This window comes from Protomyctophum bolini (genome assembly GCF_963924005.1).
Source record: "Protomyctophum bolini genome assembly, chromosome: 2".
Classification (NCBI taxonomy): domain Eukaryota; kingdom Metazoa; phylum Chordata; class Actinopteri; order Myctophiformes; family Myctophidae; genus Protomyctophum; species Protomyctophum bolini.
The window spans coordinates 16,942,934-16,962,920 of NC_137863.1; the positions used below are offsets into that span (position 1 = coordinate 16,942,934).

General features: G+C 41.9%; 1 protein-coding gene across 1 annotated transcript in view; it reads left to right on the forward strand.

Annotated features, from left to right (window-relative positions):
* The first annotated feature begins 524 nt into the window (after positions 1–524).
* The window catches only part of eogt (EGF domain-specific O-linked N-acetylglucosamine (GlcNAc) transferase), a 102,210-nt gene continuing 82,747 nt past the window's right edge, over positions 525–19,987 (forward strand). The window contains exons 1-6 of the mRNA XM_080775460.1: positions 525–587; positions 3,246–3,517; positions 7,309–7,409; positions 7,859–7,967; positions 11,245–11,339; positions 12,064–12,168. Coding sequence (XP_080631586.1) covers positions 3,305–3,517; positions 7,309–7,409; positions 7,859–7,967; positions 11,245–11,339; positions 12,064–12,168 — 623 coding nt within the window. The 5' untranslated portion in view covers positions 525–587; positions 3,246–3,304. The remainder of the gene's footprint in view (positions 588–3,245; positions 3,518–7,308; positions 7,410–7,858; positions 7,968–11,244; positions 11,340–12,063; positions 12,169–19,987) is intronic.

The window sequence follows — 19,987 nt, forward strand, 5'->3', positions numbered from 1 at the left end:
GGTAGGACCATAGACAAAAAGGGTATTTTTCCTTCAAGTTGTACTGCTTTAATTCTCAAAGATGTAAATTGCAGACCTGTAAAGAAAAAAAGGAATCAGTCTTTGGTGAAAAAAGATGTATATCATTTATTGATGAGCAAGAAGAAATTCAAATTAGGACTTCTATCTTCACTAGACATGAGTTTGATTGATTAGTTGGGTATTCTTGAAAAGATAATTTGAGGTTTACCCTCATTTGCAATGCTGTCGAAATTTCACAGCAATTTAGACATAGTCAGATATAAAACACAGAAACCACACCAATCCGTATTACAGTAAACGAGTAATTACATTTTATTAAAAACAATTACATAGATTAGGTAGGGAGACTTAAGAACAGGTTATTAAATTGTCCATACTAGGGATATTGGGGCTTTTTTCTTTCTTGTTTTAGCTCGAGCAGAAAGCAGTTCCAATAAATTGGTGAACACCGCCACCTCGTGACTAATGTAATAAACTGCATACCGGCGTAAGGTTTCCGGTATTATGGCGACCAGCAGCAGCTACGACGCTGTTTCAGTGAAGACTATGAGAAGCGGCTCCTTCAGGTATATAACTTCAATTTACATATTTTTTGCAAAAACCATGCTATTAAACTTTTATGTATGCATTCTTGGGTGAATATTGAGACGTGGGTGAAATGTTTGCGTTAGTCGGAGACAGTTAATTGAACGATGCCACCGAGCTAAATAAAATACACTGTGATATTGATGGTGTAATATGATAATAAAACGAATTACAGCCATGGTTGTTCGTCCTGTTTAAATGCAGGTCTCGCTGTGTGACCCCGGGGCAAAATGCGGTGAAATATATTATATTTGAACGATAAATTGACCTTCATTCGCGTAAAAGTTTCGAGTCGAACTCGTGCGCATGCAGCTGCAACGTGCACAGCAATTAAGAGTTAAACTGTTTAATTGTCTGACTCCCGTCACTTCAAAGCGAACGTTTTCTGCCGATAAAGTGTGCTTTGTGTCGTTGTTTCATTCCACACTAAAGAAAACACAAGTTTGTGATACATTTAAGTCAGAGGAGTGGAACTGTAAGTCTGTCCAAAACATTCCCAAGGCCAAGGCTGACGGCTGTGGAATCAAAGCCCACATGTATTCAGCAGCAGCTGCAGCGCAATTGGCTGCTCCGAGTCCCATAGTTAAATGCTTAATCGCCACGACTGATTTCAGTAATTTGATTATTAGCACGTGTCTAACTTAAAACTTAAAACATATCTTCAATCATATAATAAGGTACTTAAAGTTTCAATCTGCGATTTTCATCATCTGGTTGGCTGTAGGCCTATGTAGAACACTATTCGAACACATTTAGGATGATAATAGCCTACCTAAGCGTCCTAATTTGACATCAGTGGTTCTCAAACTTGAATTCAAGGACGTCCAGAGCTACAGACTGACCCCCTCAAGGGACCCTGGCCTGCAGGGCCCCACTCTGAGAACCACTGCTCTTCATAATAATATTGTTAGGAAACACAGGGCTTTCACACAAAAAGTTGAAATCGTGAGATTAGTTTTTTTGCTTTAATCCCTGTGCTCCAGGGAATAGATTGGAGTCAGGCAGGGACCTGTAATAACCAGCTAGTACGTGTTTCAGTCAACACAACTTTCTGCCCATCACAGATTGGTTCTCTCTATTGGTTTGTAAAGCAGAAAACGTGGCAAAACATGCCTGGGTGGGTCTAGGAGGTTTCCTCTTGACTCATGCTGAGTCACATGAAGTAGAGATGTACAATTTAGGCATTTGGCAGACTCTCTTCCAGAGTGATTTACAGTAAGCAAGAACAACACAATACATATAAATAGTCATGAAGGATCACATAAGTAAGCTAAGAACTTAACATCCGTCTAACAGTAGAATAGCTGTACAATGAAACTATGTTTATACACTATAGAGCAGCAGTTCCCAAACCTTTTTGACCATGCACCCCCTGTTACCTCCCGACCTAGCTGACGCCCCCCCCCCCCCTACCACATGGAAATATAAATTGCATAAGCTATATACAGTAGACATATATTTCCTATACATATATGAACCTGATTATGGCATATATATGCAGCATAGACTATATTCTGCTTGTACATGCCCTAATATTGGCATAATATATTAATACCGGTATATTTAAAATAAAACCATAGCACCACCATTAGCCTTTTCATGTCACGCTGCGCACCCCCTAGAAGGCGCTCGCGCACCACAAGGGGTCCATGCACCACAATTTGGGAACCACTGCGTATAGTGCTATGTTATTGTCTACATGCTATCTAATTTAGATACGTTTAGCCTATGCATACGCCTGTAAGGTTGTCGAGGCTACAACTGCTACGGCACATGATGTACCAATACAATCTTTTTCTTCCCGATACCGATTCAAACAACTTGCGTATCTCGGTCGATACCGAGTACAGATCCGATACCAGTGTGTAATTTAAAAATGATCTAGAGGACAGTGGCTCTCACCTCTCAAAGTGTGATCCAGGGACTCTTTGGGTTCCTTGAGGGGGTTCCAAACCTTACAGATTTGTATCTCCGAGAGCTAGGGGGGTCCTTGAAATGAAAAAGTTTGAGAACCATTGATCTAGGAATAAATAGTAAATTAATCATGTAATAGCAACAGTAAAGTACAGTTCAATACAAGGTCTGCTAAGAGGATTTTAAACCCAAGTAAGCATATTGCCTTGTTTACCTTCATACTCAATTCACCAAAGTGTAACATCAACTGAAGCATTCAAAAGACAAAGTAATACAGTGTGGCAGCTGCATGAGTAGCACTCACATTGCACTGTCAGCCTGATTTCTTTCTAGGAGTAAAGCTAGTTCGCAAATATAACTGAGTTCCCCGGTTAAAATGAATATATCTCTGTGGTATGCATGCATTTATTGATCTTGGCCACATACACACTTTGCCTTGGTCACATCTCTCTACCGACAAACACTTTTTGATGTCTGGTTTCCCCTATCTCATTCTCAAACAATGTGTCTCTCAAACAATGGTAGGAAAAAGGTCGCTAATATTTCCTGCAACAGGACCTCTCCTATATGGTGCTCAGATCCGCCCGGGGCATTGGTTCCCACACACGCTGACTGACTAGCCTGCACCCACATGCTTGTGAATTGTGGCATTCAGCTCTCAAGTCAACACAAAATTACAGAGCGCAAGACTGACTCCCTCTCTGTTCCTCTGTCCTTACACACAGGGTGCTGTGAAGCGAGAGGTGCTGCTGGTTATCTCACATGCTTGTGCGCAGCCCTGACTATGCTGCTGCTGGTAGCACTGGGCATAGTCATAGTCTGTTCTGCCACTGTGGTTGCCGCCAAGGACACTGAGGAGACTGACCACAAACCACCAGCAGTACCGCTGCTCAACTACAGCAGTCTGTCCCTGCCACCAGTGCATACACCCTGCTTCCTCCGCAACAACAAGAGAGTGGCCAAGCTATGCCGCCAGGACCCACTCTGCCCTTTTAAAGTAAGATATGCACTGTTGAGTCTTGGTCCACCCCCCCCCCCCCCCCCCTCCCCTTTTCATGTTTGTCAGTGTAGTGTAATTATCCAGCTTGTTCCTTTGGGGGTTTGCTGTTCCTTAGAGTTGGTGTCAATTTAAGGAAAGGAAATATAGGCTTGTAGCAGCCATTAAAGTCATTAAACGTTTGTCCTGGGAAAACTTGATGCTTCACAGAATAGGAATTGATGAAAAGAAGAAAGGCAATGATGGATGGAGGATCATCTTATGTCGGCTGTTGTACATTTTATGGTTTTAACTCACAAAATAAAGTTTAAATCTCTTGAAGAATAAAAGAATAGACAAATATCTGTTTCAGACTTTCAAACAACTGGCTCAGACTCAGAACACCAGTTGGATGTGGCTTGCCTTGCTGCATCACAGATCATCTGTGAAGCACATCATTGCTTAATAATTAGTAATTACATTTACTTTAATTAGAAATTTAAATTACTAATACAATTTGTCAATTTAAAAAAATTGACGAATTGCTAGTATACTTTGTTGTCTAGTATACTTTTTCCCAAATCGCTTTGCCAAAATAGGGGAAGCATGCTGTGGAACCGAGGTCAAAGGTTGTGTTAAGTCTATTGACTGATCAGGCCTCGATGGCGCAGTAGGCAGCGCGTCAGTCTCATAATCTGAAGGTCGTGAGTTCGAGCCTCACTCGGGGCAGATTTTTTACTTAAATAAATGTACCGGTATGTCAACATGCTTGTGTAGGAATTTGTTTCAAAGGTTGTGTTAAAGGACCACTTTTCAACCTATCTTCATATAATAGGTCCTCACTAATAATCATGAAAAAATGGCGCAATTTTGTTCTACTCTGTGTCTCATAGGAGGGCTGTGGGCAAAGTTGCAATGCGAAAATGGAAGCCATCGTTCTCACGATAATGAAAATCTAAACATTTCTGTAAAAAAATCTTGTTTAAAAAAGAATCTGCCTAATGATGATGTCACTGGAAGACGGTTTCTAAACTGCCCACAGCCCTCCTATGAGACACAGACTGAGTAGGAATTTTATCATTACTAGTGAGGATATGAAGATAGGTTGAAAAGTGGTGAAGTGGTCCTTTAAGTCTAATGCTCAGGCCTCGATGGCACAGTAGGCAGCGCGTCAGTCTCATAATCTGAAGGTCGTGAGTTCGAGCCTCACTCGGGGCAGAGTTTTTACTTATACATTTGTGTCAACATGCTTGTGTAGGAATTTGTTTCAAAGGTCAAAGGTTGTGTTAAAGGACCACTTTTCAACCTATCTTCATATAATTGGTCCTCACTATTAATCATGAAAAAATGGCGCAATTTTGTTCTACTCTGTCTGTGTCTCATAGGAGGGCTGTGGGCAAAGTTGCAATGCGAAAATGGAAGCCATCGTTCTCACGATAATGAAAATCTAAACATTTCTGTAAAAAAATCTTGTTTAAAAAAGAATCTGCCTAATGATGATGACACTGGAAGACGGTTTCTAAACTGCCCCACAGCCCTCCTATGAGACACAGACTGAGTAGGAATTTTATCATGATTACTAGTGAGGATATGAAGATAGGTTGAAAAGTGGTGAAGTGGTCCTTTAAGCCTAGTGCTCAGGCCTCGATGGCGCAGTAGGCAGCGCGTCAGTCTCATAATCTGAAGGTCGTGAGTTCGAGCCTCACTCGGGGCAGAGTTTTTACTCTATAAATGTATGTCAACATGCTTGGTGAAAAGGTTTTACAACTTTGAAAGCTGTAGGAAGTGTACTTGTAGTCTCATGTTATTAAAGTTGTGAATTCAAGCCTCATGGTAAGACTGCACAATTATGGTTAATATGATAATCATTAGTACGTTGCTTACAGGGCTCCAGACTAACTTTTTTCACCAACGTCCCGGGAACCGTCCCAAAATACAATTTGAACCGTCCCGAAGTAAATGTATACAGTCCCGGGAAAAGAAAGTACAAAAAAGAACCACTGAAATTGTGAAATTAATAACTGTATTCCTATTGTAATAGAAATACAATTAATTATAATTTTTTTGGCTTCATGTTTCTTCTGTATATACACTGATTTAGTCTAAATGCTCCCAGATGAAAAATAGGGCTTGGTTAAAAATGTTAATCGAATTAATCAGAGGCTTTGTAATTAATTATTCTAAATAAATCACATTTTAATCGCATATCAATATTTGACCTGAGAACAGTAGGGCTGACCCAAAAAAATCGATTAATCGATGTTCAATCGATACGCACGGGAATCGATTTTGAAATTTTGAATCGAATAGTAATTTAAAAAAAACTGCCGCTTTTGGTCCGCGAGACGGCCCATTTTGGTCCGCGCAGCACCTCGCAACGCCGCCTCCCCTCTCCCCCTCACTCGTGGTAACAACAAGGAAGTCAACACACAGAAGAAATCTAAAGTGTGGTTGCATTTTAGAATATGCCAAGACAACAAAGAACAAGTAGTGTGTCAAATATGTGACAAGAAATTGGCGTATCACAAGTCCACCACGAGTGGCTCCACGAGCCGCATGCGTGCGCCTCGATCGCAATTGCTGCTGTGAGTTTTGTTTTCGTTATGTTATAAGAGAAGTAATGCCTCTGTTCATATTTTCTGTATAGTGTTGCACTAATATACTATTGTGTTTAATTCCTCAATTCCTCCTTTGCTCCGCGAGCCGCATGCGTGTGCCTCGCAATTGCTGCTGTGAGTTTGATTGATTGAAATATGTATTAACAGTTTGCAGAATTACAGTAGGCTACATTTCAAGCACAAACTAAATACAAAGACTGTTAACTGTGAGTGGACGACCCAATTAAGCATTACACTGGTTTACAAGAGGGTCCCCTGCATGTTCAATTCATCAAAAGTAATAAGAAAAAATATAGAGTTCATTCATGTTACGGTCGGGTGGTGTTTTTTTTTTTTTTCCTGTTTTCACATCTGAGTATCAATCTGAAGAGAAGCAAAATGCCTTTTGTTTACAATTTCTGGATTATATAATTATATTTTTATTTGAGAGGTAATGTTTTATTGTAAGCCTAATTATTTGTGCGTCACTGCTTTCATGAAGGCTGCTACAATTGGGCGAAAGCAACAATTGTTGCTTATCATTTCAAATAAATTAGACCAATCCAAGGCTCCAAGCATGCGTTTCTCTCTGCTATATCGTTGTTTAAGCCAAATTAATTGTGAGTCACTGCTCGCATCGCATCGCACCTCGCATCGCGCAAATAGATATTTTACAGTCCCTGGGACGTCGGGACGCTGTCTATGAAGCTATCGATGAATTCTATGAAAACATTTAATCTGTAACGCAATTATATACAATATGTAGTGGGGGTCCCTGCTTCATCTCTCTATGAATTTAACATGGTTCCAATGGACTTTGAAGTTACAATGGGTTTGTATAGTCTGATACAATGAATATCAAAAATCTAACTACTGAATCAAGCAACTTTTAAAAACTGTCCACTACACGGTGTTCACGAAAGCGTAAACGATGAAAATTTGTTTTTAAAGTGAATTTTCCCTTCAATGCCCACAAACTCAATACTGTACATTTGATGGAAATTGCGTCCCAGATTAGAAGACTTCATAATATTCACCGACTGCTAGATCTAGGCCAGGTTTTTACTGTTTTTCTTTTTCTTTGTCATACCGAGCCAGCTCGAAAAACACCATAAATTATGTCTGATAATATTGTCTCACTGTCTCTCCCTCCCTCTCTGTCTCTTTCTGTCCATAACTCTCTGCCACACACGCACGTTCACGTCTACTCAACAGGATGCATTGCTAGATGTGTCGGCCTGTTGGGGTTATGAGAAGAACTGTGACCCAGGGGGACGTTTTGGTTACCCAGTCTGCACCAAAGCTGACGCTGGATGGTAGGACTTCATCTTCCATTGTAATCCTCCACTGCAATAGAACCTAGTCATATGTATTTTCCGATATCTAATTTAAAACATTCCCATCATTTAGATCCTACATACCGTGTGGTTTATCTGTCAGAAGAAATTCAATTAATTCACTTCATTCCTATTTTCAAATGGCCGATGTATGTGATTTTTTTTTTTTTTTTTTTGTCTTGAATGTATGAACCTAGCAAATCGATCTTCCCCTGTGGATAACAAAGGACATTAATCTAATAAAATCACGTGTTATGAACTTGTAGATCTGCTATGAAATAGTTTTTCTTTCAAATCTGTATCTTTTTAATTTGTTGTGGAAATTGTCACCTATAATAACATGCTCAAAATAGGGTTTCAAAGTGGTTAACGAAATACAGTATTATTGGTTTGCCTTTAATGAGCTGTCTGACTGTTTGTTCTCCCAGGGCCCATTCTGTGGAGGCGGCGCAGGATCTGTTCTGGAAGCAGGCTGACTTTGGTTACGTGAAGGAGCGCCGCTCTGAGATGAGGACTCTCTGTAAGGCAGCCAAGCCTGTGAGTACACTCACTTCCTCAGTTCCCACAGGCATGCTGAAACAGGAAGAGCCAACAGGGAGCAGTAGTTGAATCAGCTGTTACAAGATCTGGTTTCTTTCTGGTGGCTTGTTTGTTAGTTTGTAAAATAATGTGACCACCCATGATACAGGATAAGTCATCTCGCAAATGACAGTTTTCCACCAGGGGCAAGGGAAGGCAAGATAAAGTTGTTGTCGTTGTCGTTTTTTCCCCCCAAACTGAGTTAATATCACATTCAAACTCTATATAAACTAAAGCATGTCTGAAATAAATGTCAGAGCTGAAATCGTCATGAAATAAATGCTTAAACATGTAGCTATGTCTAATGTTAAATGCTATTGTGTTACCAATGCTTACTACACATACAGCTTCCCTGCAGTATGCATATTTGCGGTAAAAATTTGAAATAGTGAATAGTAGTGAAAAATGAATAGTAATTCAATGACTTTGCCCCGGGCATAAATGGTCACATACTGTAGGCCTATTGATTGATTGGTTTAATACTTTATTAACAAGTTGACAACAACTTAAAGCAAGTACAAAACAAGTACAAAAGCAAGCAAGTACAAAACAAGCAACGTTAAAAGGATAACGCAAAAAAAGCCTTGATGGCTTGTTTCCTATGTACTCAATTCATTGTCAAGACATAGAATACAATACAGATCATCATCAATACCAGGAGCAATAAAAAGTATATTTACAAGGTAGTAGTTCAGCTGAGTCCTGGCCTGGGAGTGAGGTCTAGTAGTACTAGTCCAATTAGTTGGTTTTGAGAGGTCTGCAGTTTTTGTCTATGACATGTTTATTTCAAGTTTGAACCCGATCAGAGCTGCATTGCATCAACTTGCAATGAACCGTTATTGCAAGTTGAATCATTTTAAAGGTGTTACAAAATCATGGTATAACATTTTTTGTTAAAGTCAAAAATGTACAGTATGTGAGTATGAGAATCAGAAACATTTGCCATGACATGTAAACATATTAGGAATTTGGTTTGGTGGACAGCAGAGTGCAGTTACAACACACAAACTGTTGTGTGCCGAAATAGTTGGGAGAGCGTTAGACTGAAGATCTAAAGGTCCCTGGTTCGATCCCTGTTTTCGGCAGCATGGGGCTTTCCTTATAGGGGTGGCTGTGGCTCCGGTAGAGTTCAACTGAGACCTGGGAACCTGTCATTTATATATCACCGTCAACTCAATCACATCTTTGTTGTGCTGATTGGCAGAGTCCCTCCTCCTTGTCTCACTTGTGCTTTCTGTTCAGGTCACACACACACACACACACACACACACACACACACACACACACACACACACACACACACACACACACACACACACACACACACACACACACACACACACACACACACACACACACACACACACACACACACACACACACACACACACACACACACACCGTAGAAGCCGCATGTTTTGACTCGTTATCACTGTGTATTTGTACTGCGCACACATTAGCCTTTTGCCAATAGATTCAGCATTTTTTAGGGCATGTGGGAAGTGATAAGCATGCCGAAATAGCTCAGTTGGGAGAGCGTTAGACTGAAGATCTAAAGGTCCCTGGTTCGATCCCGGGTTTCGGCAGCATGGGGGGCTTCCCTTTTAGGGGTGGCTTTTGTTCCAGTAGAGAAACCGTTTTGATCTATGAATGAGACTGTCTGTCTCTTTCTCTCTCTCTATTGCTTGAATTTAATGGCAGATTTTACACTTGGCTGCATGCTGAAAATAGCCGATCTTAAGGACGGTTTGGGATATTTTAAAACCCCGGTTTACTATTGCCAAAATACTGTGTTTTTCAGTTTTACCGTCTAATTAATTTTAACCTGGCCATGCGTTCGCATTATTTCATTTTGTTAATCAGAGACTGCTATTACAGTCTATCGCCACAGGATGGCCCCTTTCGCTATTGTAATGTCTCGTCAGTCATGTTCGCCTGTCTTGTCCCTCTCTGCCTACCGTAGTGTATACTGTAGCAGTGTAGCCCCCAGGAACAGGCAAACAGCGTTGCTGGTTGCCTGCTCCGAGTTGATCTCAGTGATTATTTTACCCATTACATTAGTATCTTATGATGTGACAGAAACGAGTCATGAACGCATCCATAAACAATGCGCGACGACGTGCTGTAAACTTGTAGATCGGCTATTTTCTGCACGCGCTCCTCAGTACGGCGACGTATAATTAATTCTAGATTGGAAGTGGAGACGCAGCCGTTGTCTCGCATCAGATTATTTCAGCATGATCAACTGAGTTTAGTTCATGCCTCACAGAGAGTGGGCCAGTTGCTGAGCTGCAACGAATCTGTTCTGTGACTGTCTGTCCCAGCATAGCTCTGTGTCTGTGCCACAGCAACAAGTGATTTTGTGACTTGACGTAAACCATACAGCGCACGCACGCACACACGCACACACACGCACACGCACACGCACACGCACACGCACAAACAAAGTTGCTTGATTCAGTAGTTAGATTTTTGATATTCATTGTATCAGCGTTGCCTGTCATGGTGCACGCACGTTAGGGGGAGGCGGGCGGGGGAGAGCACGGCAAGTCTTGTAACTGGCACAAGAATTTAGTAAGACACAGACGGACGGATGGATCACGCGATGCTGCCATTCTCCACTGCTTCCGTAAACAATAATCACGGCCACCCAACGCTCATGTCAAGTTAAACGGTTTGCCGGTTTTGACGGATGAAACCTTAATGAAATCAGTAAACCGTATTAAACCGCGAAACCGAAATATCGCACAACCTTAGCCGATCTACAGGCTCACTGCAGCGCGTTGTGAGCTTGTATATCTGCCATTTTCTAAGCGCAACACCCGAGCACAACCAAACATAAAATGACTTAGTTCTACTTTAGTTCTACTGGATCTCTTCTCCACTAGTCCCTCCATAACATTTTAGACCCGTTTTGGTAACACTTTAGAATAACTATCCGTTATAACTAGTTAATAGATCATTCATAAACCGTTAGTTAATGAGTGAATGATCTATTAACTAGTTATAACGGATAGTTATTCTAACCTAGTTTTTATTTGTTGACCAAATTGTCAGTATATTTAGTCTTAGTGTTAGTCATCATAGCTTAGGTTTTTTTTATTTTGTTATTATTTAGTTTCCGTGAGTGAAAAAGGTATACGACGAATATTTTTACGTCATAGTGTTAGTCTATGAAATTAACACAGTGTCAAAAACATAATAATAAAAGGCTTGGCGTTTATTGTTCCTGCAGGGGGACTCGTCCTTGAGATGCAGCAGTCACACCAGGTTCTGTAAGGCCACCGACCTGTACCTGGATCTACGGGACACACACAGAGGTCATGAGAGGTCAGTATACACCCAATGGTGGCTGTGCTAGTTTTTGGCTTGTGTTTAGAGTACAATAATGAGCAATAATGTCTTTGCTGTGAAGTCGGGGTGCAGCGGTTTACGGTTTGAAACCGGACCGTTCGGTACGTCCTGCACGGTTCAGTACGCCTTTACGGACCGCAAGTTTTCCGGTTTAGAGAAGAAAAAAAAGAAAGAAGAAAAAAGCATCACTGCAGAGTTCCCACAAGTGAATTCACCTGGTGTTGTTTGGAAACAGTTGATCCTATATACATGGCTGTATATAGGAACTCTTCTTGTAAGCATTATAAGCATATCCTTAAATACTTATGCCGAGATCATTAAATGTGGATCTATAATTGTGAACTAAACTTGTGTTTACTTTTTTCTGTGGGCAGCAGTGTGCACACTGCCCCCTCCCTCCCTCCCCCTCCCTCTCCCTTTTCTTTCTCTTCCCTGCCGCTGCACTGTGTGTGCATAGGGTGTTTTTTCCCCCCCTGAGTATAATATTGAAAGGCACAGTATATGGCGACATAAGATAATTTTTTCCCTTTAAGATAATGAAAAGGCAGAAAGTTTGTCTGGATAGGGGGAAATATTAATTATAATAATAAAAAAAATGTACCGAAACCGTGGCCCCCATACCGAGGTAGGAACCGATCCGTGGGCTAAGTGAACCGTTGCACCCCTACTGTGAAGCTCATCTGTGTTTATGTTTCTGCAGATACAAGGAGGACTTCATTCAGAAAGGACAGATTGGTGGTTATTGCACTCTGAACAAGCGAGCACTGGCCGAAGAGGGAGAACATAAAAGCCCCTTGCAATCATGGTAAGGCAAGACACTTGCAAATAATCATTTTTGAGTCCTATGTGGAGTTATGTGTGTATGTATGTGTACGTACGCACGTGTATGTGTGTGTATGTAGCTGGAACACCTAAAATGGCCAGTGCGAGCACACACGGGCCACGGAACACTGTTGCAGTACAGTTTGTAATAGTAATTGTTGATATATAGTGCAAAACAGTGTTCCCTGACCGGGAATCGAACCCGGGCCGCGGCGGTGAGAGCGCCGAATCCTGACCACTAGACCACCAGGGAGGTGTAATAAGCATGTTGTAAACGTTTGCAATGTAGGGCAGCTGTCAGGACAGAATTCCACAGCCCTCCTCTGATACACAGATCAAGTAAATCATTTCAACCATCAACTGGTGATCAATCTGTAGTATGATCTCCAACATGGCACATTGTAGAAGAGGTGGTTCCCGGAGAGAGTGACGTTGGCAGCTCTCTTTGCCCTGCCGATGTGCAAGGTAGGTCACTTAGGCCTCAATCACACTACTGAGATGGCTGACATGTCCGTGTCTTGTGTATTGTCCGTATTTAATGGCCGCCCCAATGCATACAAAAACTGTTACTTGAGAACTTGAGATCCAGAAAAATCACAAAGACTTGTGTAGTGGCTGCCTAATTTACACCAACAATAAAACTCAAAAGGCCACTAAGGCACTGGGCAGCGAATCTTATGCAGAGTAGGGAATGAGGCCATTGTCCAGTCAGGCAGCAACGTTTAATGGTGTTTATTCGACAGATCTCCAGACAATACACCAAAACCTGACCAGCTGGTAAAAGCCATATGCCCTCCCGGTGCTCACTGACTGCTTATGGGTGCTCATTAATTAAGTAACCTCAGCTGTTCCCCCAAAATGCCCATCACCTTCAAAATAAAAGCATTAGCTGTAACAGTAGTACAGTACAGTACAGTACAGTACAGTACAGTACAGTACAGTACAGTACAGTACAGTACAGTACAGTAGCCTACAGCAGTGACACCCAACCTGTGTGCCGCGGAAATGGCCGTTTGATTTGAACAAAGTAGCCTCGCAAACCCAGACGTTTTTATTTTCCAGGAAGAAAAGTAACCCGACCCTCCCCCGATAGAAATAGATACTGAGCTGCCTGCGGTTGTTGTTGCCCATCCCCACCAGTCTAACGACCCTCGGACATAGAAATGCTAATGCATGGCTTAGTTTACATGGGGACATCATGCACCTACTCTCCTGGCACGTACTGTATAAAAAAACCACTGCTTGCCTCTGTGCATTCCAGCCTGCTTTTTGCTCTTTGTCAAATAGGTTTTTTATTGAGAACGGCTTATAAATTGTTGTAGATTAAACATTGTGATATAATTACATTTTTATTTTATAGAAAACTAAAAATGAAAAGGACAAAAAAGAGAAAGAAAACCCTCAACCCTCCCACCCATGCTGCTTAGTGACACCGCATACTATAGAATGAAATAGTAATAATAATTTGAAAAATTGAAAACATCTGAAAAGAAAATGTCGTACAGTCAACCATATCAGTGGTATCCTGTCTATTAATTGTTTCTACTCAAGTAATGGACAAGGCCAAACCTTATCAAATTGTCTCTCCCTGTTCCTCAGGAAATACCTTATTCTCTCAAGATGAAGTGTAATAGTCATTTAATTTAGCCAATGCTTAAATGCAGGAGCCTTCTCCTTTTTCCAGTGCGTCAAAATTAGTTTTTTCGCTGTAATCAGACCATATGAGAAGAGTTGTTTCTGTGCTCTCGTCAACATAGGCATAGAGTCTGACATACCCAGAATAATTAGTACAGGAACTTATCTAGGGATGAAGGTGTAGCTCTCTCAAAAGTGGGAGAAAAGTTATGGATGTAGTTCCTAACCTGTAGAACCCTAAAAATTTTACTCCTAGGGAGTCTATATTTTTCCTGCAGTTGAGCAAATGAGGCAAAAGTTTCACCTATATAAGTCTTTGCTGTTGTCTTTTAAGCTGACCTACAAGCCCACACTGTATTGCAAAAGCGGCAGTGATGGGCTTACAATTCGCCAGGGTGGAGCTACAGCTGAACTCCACTGCATGTCGAGAAGTAACGGCAGACGAGACGAGATTGATTGATTGATTGAAGTATTTATTAACAGTTTGTAGAATTACAGTACATTTTAAGCACAAACTCAATACAGAGACTGTTAACTGTGAGTGGACGACCCAATTAAGCATTACACTTGTTTACAACAGGGTCCACATTGTTCAATTCATCAAAACATTTAGAGACATACAAATAGACACTTCTATGTAGTTAAAGAACAGAACAGGAATTCATCATGTAGGAAACAAAAAGGGAAAGGATACATATACAGTGAGGGGAAAAGGGGGGGGCGGTGGGGGGGATTCAGATTTTACAGAGGCCAGTTTCGAATTGCAGCCATCCGTAGGTGCCCTTTGAGAGCGGTTTTGAATGAGTCAAGGGATTCACATGTCTTAATGACTGTTGGTAGGGCGTTCCACATTTTGGTGGCATAGGAGCGAAAATAATTTAGTCCCTTGTTTGTGCCGAATCTGAGAAGAGAGAAGCAGAGTAGCCAGGTGCCAGGTCCTTAATGTTTCATAATAACGTTTGCTGTTTAATTTATAATTATATACGTTTCTAAAACTAACTAAATATTTCAAGTGAACTTTATGGAAACTTTAGGGAGAAGTATTTCTTTCCTTAGTAGGACCCGACTGGGGTCAACAAACATGTGTGATTCAGTGTGTCCAGATTGCGAGCGACACTAGCAGTGAAGTCAGAAAGTGACTTTCTGTGTGTGCAATGTGCACTGCATGCACTCAAACTTTGGTGATCATGCGTGACGTGATGAAAGCAATTGTATTCGCATTGGTAGGTCAGGAAATAAAATATATTTAAATATTAAAAATATTTGTGTTAAAACTTGCCATCTTGTGTATATGAGAACAAATATTTTGTTCTGGTTTCAAATACATTGTAGCAGCTGTGCAGTGGTGTGTGTGTGTGTGTGGAAAAAGTATATATATATATATACACAGTATATATATATATATAAACACACACACACCCACCCCCAATATATATAGATTCTTTGGCTATGAAAAGTGTGCCCTGGCAGAAAAAAGGTACAGTACAGTACAGTACAGTACAGTACAGTACAGTACAGTACAGTACAGTACAGTACAGTACCGTACCACTCACTTCGGGCGGGTCCGATTGTCTTAATACAAGTACGCATGCACGCAAAATTTGTAATAGTAATTGTTGATATATAATGCAAAACAGTGTTCCCTGACCGGGAATCGAACCCGGGCCGCGGCGGTGAGAGCGCCGAATCCTAACCACTAGACCACCAGGGAGTAGTAATAAGCATGTCGTAAGCGTTTGCAATGTAGGGCAGCTGTGGTGTGCCCTGGGATTTTTTGGCTATGAAAGGTGTGCCCTGGCAGACAAAAGGTTGGGAAACACTGGCCTACAGTACAGTACAGTACAGTACAGTACAGTACAGTTACCAGTACAGTACCACTCACTTCAGAAGGGTCCGATTTTCTTAATACAAGTAAGCACGCACGCACACACAATTTGTAATTGCGAACGCAGTGATTGCGAATTCAGTGAGCACTTACTATGAGACCTAGCAGATGATATCTGTCCGTGCATGCGTGAATGCGTGTGTCCCCCCTTTGTGCCCATATATGGAGCTACGTCCAAATATGGAGTGTGTTGCATCAATCACAAACAAATCACTCAGCTCCATATATGGGCACAAAGGGCACAGACACACGAACGCAAATAATAAATATTTATAAATAAATCTTAAAAAAACCCAAATATGTACGAGCTGCGTTCGCTTCCCGCGTTTGCGCGTCTTACTGGTAGTAAATGTTGATATACATATAGTGCAAAACAGTGTTCCCTGACCGGGAATCGAACCCGGGCCGCGGCGGTGAGAGCGCCGAATCCTAACCACTAGACCACCAAGGATTTGTAATAAGCATGTTGTAAGCGTTTGCAATGTAGGGCAGTTGGCAGTAACATAGAAGCAGAATCATGATTAGGCTATTAGCAGTTTAGTTGATTTTACGTAGTTGTAAAACTACTTAGAGGCAGCCTAGAGGCAGCCAATCGTCTTTACTGTCGTCAGTAGTGGTGTGTGCAAATGTAGTCCAAGCGCTTTTAAAGCACCTGGCAAAAAAAGTCGAGAGATGTAGCCTGTGGAAGGCACAAAAGGAAAGCCCCATGCTGCCGAAACCAGGGATCGAACCAGGGACCTTTAGATCTTCAGTCTAACGCTCTCCCAACTGAGCTATTTCGGCACACCACAGTTGGTGCAATGGTGTTTATTGAGGATTGGAGCAACAGTGTTCCTGTGGCCCCTGGGGGAGCCTGACTTGGCCCCTGGTGTGATATTGTAATGGCAGACCCCTGCCAAAGAGAGACAGAGAGAGAGAAGGGGAGAGTGTTAGAGGGGAGAGAGAGTAGAGAGGGGAGAAGAGAGGGGAGGGGGGGGGAAATAAGGAGGAGTGAGAGGGGGGAGAGAGAGAGAAGGGGGAGAGAGAGAGGTTACTAGATGTGTGGGCCGCGTTGCGGCCTGAACCCCTAGTTTTTAGAGGTTGATGCATTCAGAGTGTTTTTTATGCTGTTCAGACTCTGGGTTTTATGGCTAAGTCTCCCATTGGCCTAGAGGCAGCCAATCGTCTTTACGGTCGTCAGTAGTGGTGTGTGAAAATTTTGATCAAGAGCTTTTCAAGCACCTGGCAAAAAAAGTAGAGAGATGTAGCCTGAGGTAGGCACAAAAGATCCCTCTCCCAGAGGAAGTCAGGCATGGTAGATCCAACCACCCCAAAGTTGAGTTTGTTGAGAAACATTCCGCAGAGCAGATTTTCAGGCCACAGCCTTAAATTCTAGTCCTTCATTGTGCTGATCAGAGAACATGGTCACAGAGTTATGGCCATTTGAAAGGTTAGACACTGCTGGCAAAAAGCCGGGCATCGAACCACCAATCAAAATGGCTTCTCTACCGGAGCCACAGCCACCCCTATAAGGGAAGCCCCATGCTGCCGAAACCAGGGATCGAACCAGGGACCTTTAGATCTTCAGTCTAACGCTCTCCCAACTGAGCTAAAGCTGGGGAACATTAGACTGTAAGAGGGGGGGAAGAAGAAAAATGGAGGGGGAAGAAGGGGGGAGAAGAAAAAGAGAAGAAAGAAGAGAAAAGGAGAGAAAAGGAGAGAAAAAAGGAAGGGAAAGGGTGCAATTCTAACTCAGCTTCATGTACAATCCTGCTGCAAGCGATAATGTATCCGAATATTTTCAAAAAGCACTGAAATGTTAAAACTAGCTTCTAGGAAGGGGAAGTACGGATCCAAGCTCGGGGTCCCAGTGTCACCGGTTCAAGCCCCGCTTAAAACAAAACGGTATTGAGTAGACTTATGACAGCAGTGAATGGCAAACGTTTAGCATTGGATTCAGAGTGATTTTGAGTAACTGCTACAGTCAACCAAATTATTTTTCACTGCAGGGAATTAAGTATGCGTTTACTGAACGTTGATATTAATCAGCATGCTCACATAATAGTTAGCGATATCTGCTGTCCTTGCATAAACACCTTGCTTCCTGCTTTAAGGAACTGACAAGCCCTTCCAGCACATAATGTTTGATAATTTCTTCAGTTTTTTAAGTCCCATTTTGTAAAACCCAAGTTTAAAGCATGCATCACTACTTATTAACCAATACATAACTAAGCCCTGGAACAAAATTCAACACAACGATGTAATAACATTCTTTTAAACATATATTTTCAGGTTTAACACAAGTAAATGTGCATTGTTGTACAAACATGCAAAGTGTGCAAAAATACTGTGCAATATAAAATATATGAAACATGTTAGGTTATTATTAATACAAGTAAGAGTATACAAATGGAACCAAATTGATCATCTTCTACAGAGCATAGGAGCAATACATTTCTAACTGTTGTAGCATTTGGCCTATATACAGCATCAAACTCATTTTACCCATTATAAAATGTTTAGTTTGCCATTATCTAGGTGAATGTCCCATGCACCTGTCATTAATGGCTAAGAGTCATTGCAAATTTGATTGGGGTCAGGGGACCCCCAGGGGTCCTTAAGTCAGTTCCAAGTGGTCCCCAAAATAAATATACACATTATATATAGCCTACATCAGAGCTATGTGAAAATAACCGATCTACAAGCTCACAGTGTTGGGTGAACTATTACAGGCAGGGTGGAAAAAAAACGTAAATAAACGTGTTAATAGACCAAATCTGCTATGTGAAAATAGCCAATCTACAAGCTTCTAGATTTGATTATTATAGCTATTTGTCTAGCATGGACAGCCTGTAAGAGATGGCACACAATTTATAGCCTATTATAAAAATCCCAGGTTGATATAATACACAATCCTCTGTGATCACCAACTCACCAGAACATCTCACATTAAAAACGTTTGGATTGTCATGTTTGAAAGTATTCTAGTAATGCAACACTGAGCCTGTAAACTGTGTGATGCTAACGCGCTAACACCGTTAGCATGGTCTGCCTTGGTCAAATAAAAAACGGGCAATCTAGACACACAAGGTTACATGAGTTTATAATGTTACATCGTGTGTTTCTGTGGTAAACAACTCACGTTAAGTCTGCGCACACTGTAGTTGCTATGGTAACCACTAACCTGTCATCAAATGCTGCTAACGTTGTGGTCGCCATTGTTAGCATTTGTGCTATCAGGCAAAAGCTGAGATAGATATAAAACTACTGGCCAAGATGTCATACAAAACACAACACCTAAAATCGGATTGTTATTGTGACCCATTGAGCACAAACAGACCATCACGATTTGCTTGCTGGACCTATAATTCATTTATTTGCATTAAATGTCCACTCGCCCATGTAAATTAAAAGCAAGATGGCTGCCGTGAACTTGCGTCAAGTCATGCCATTGGCCAGTTAAAGAAGCCGGGATCTTCCCCAGCTTCCGTCATTGGTCAGTTAATGAAGCCTGGAGCGCCGTGAATGGTGGATTAATGAAGCCCCCTCCTGTGATTCGTCAGTTAATGAAGCTCGAAGCCCCGTGAATGGTCAGTTAATGAAGCCCCTTACAGTCTTTCAGGGGCTGGGTAGAGCTATTTCGGCACACCACAGTTTGTACAATGGTGTTTATTGAGGATTGGAGCAACAGTGTTCCTGTGGCAGCTGGGGGAGTCTGACGTGGCCCCTGGTGTGATATTGTCATGGCAGACCCCTGCCAAAGAGACATAAAGAAGGGGAGAGTGAGAGAGGGGAGAGAGTAGAGCGGGGAGAAGAGTGGGGAGGGGGGAGAAAGGACGAGTGAGAGGGGAGAGAGAGAGAAGGGGGAGAGAGAGAGGGGGAGAGAGAGAGAGGTTACTAGATGTGTGAACCTCCAGTTTTTAGAGGTTGCAGCGTACAGAGTATGTTTTTTATGCCGTTCAGACTATGGGTTTTATGGGTACGTCTCCCATTGGCTTAGAGGCAGCTTAGAGGCAGACAATCGTCTTTACGGTCGTCAGTAGTGGTGTGTGCAAATGTAGTCCAAGCGCTTTTAAAGCACCTGGCAAAAAAAAGTAGAGAGATGTAGCCTGAGGAAGGCACAAAAGGTCCCTCTGCCAGAGGAAGTCAGGCATGGTAGATTCTCCCATCCCAATGTTTAGTTTGTTGAGAAACATTCCACAGAGCAGTGGGCCAGTGGCGCAATGGATAACGCGTCTGACTACGGATCAGAAGATTCTAGGTTCGACTCCTGGCTGGCTCGTGCTTTTATCTCAAAAGAGTT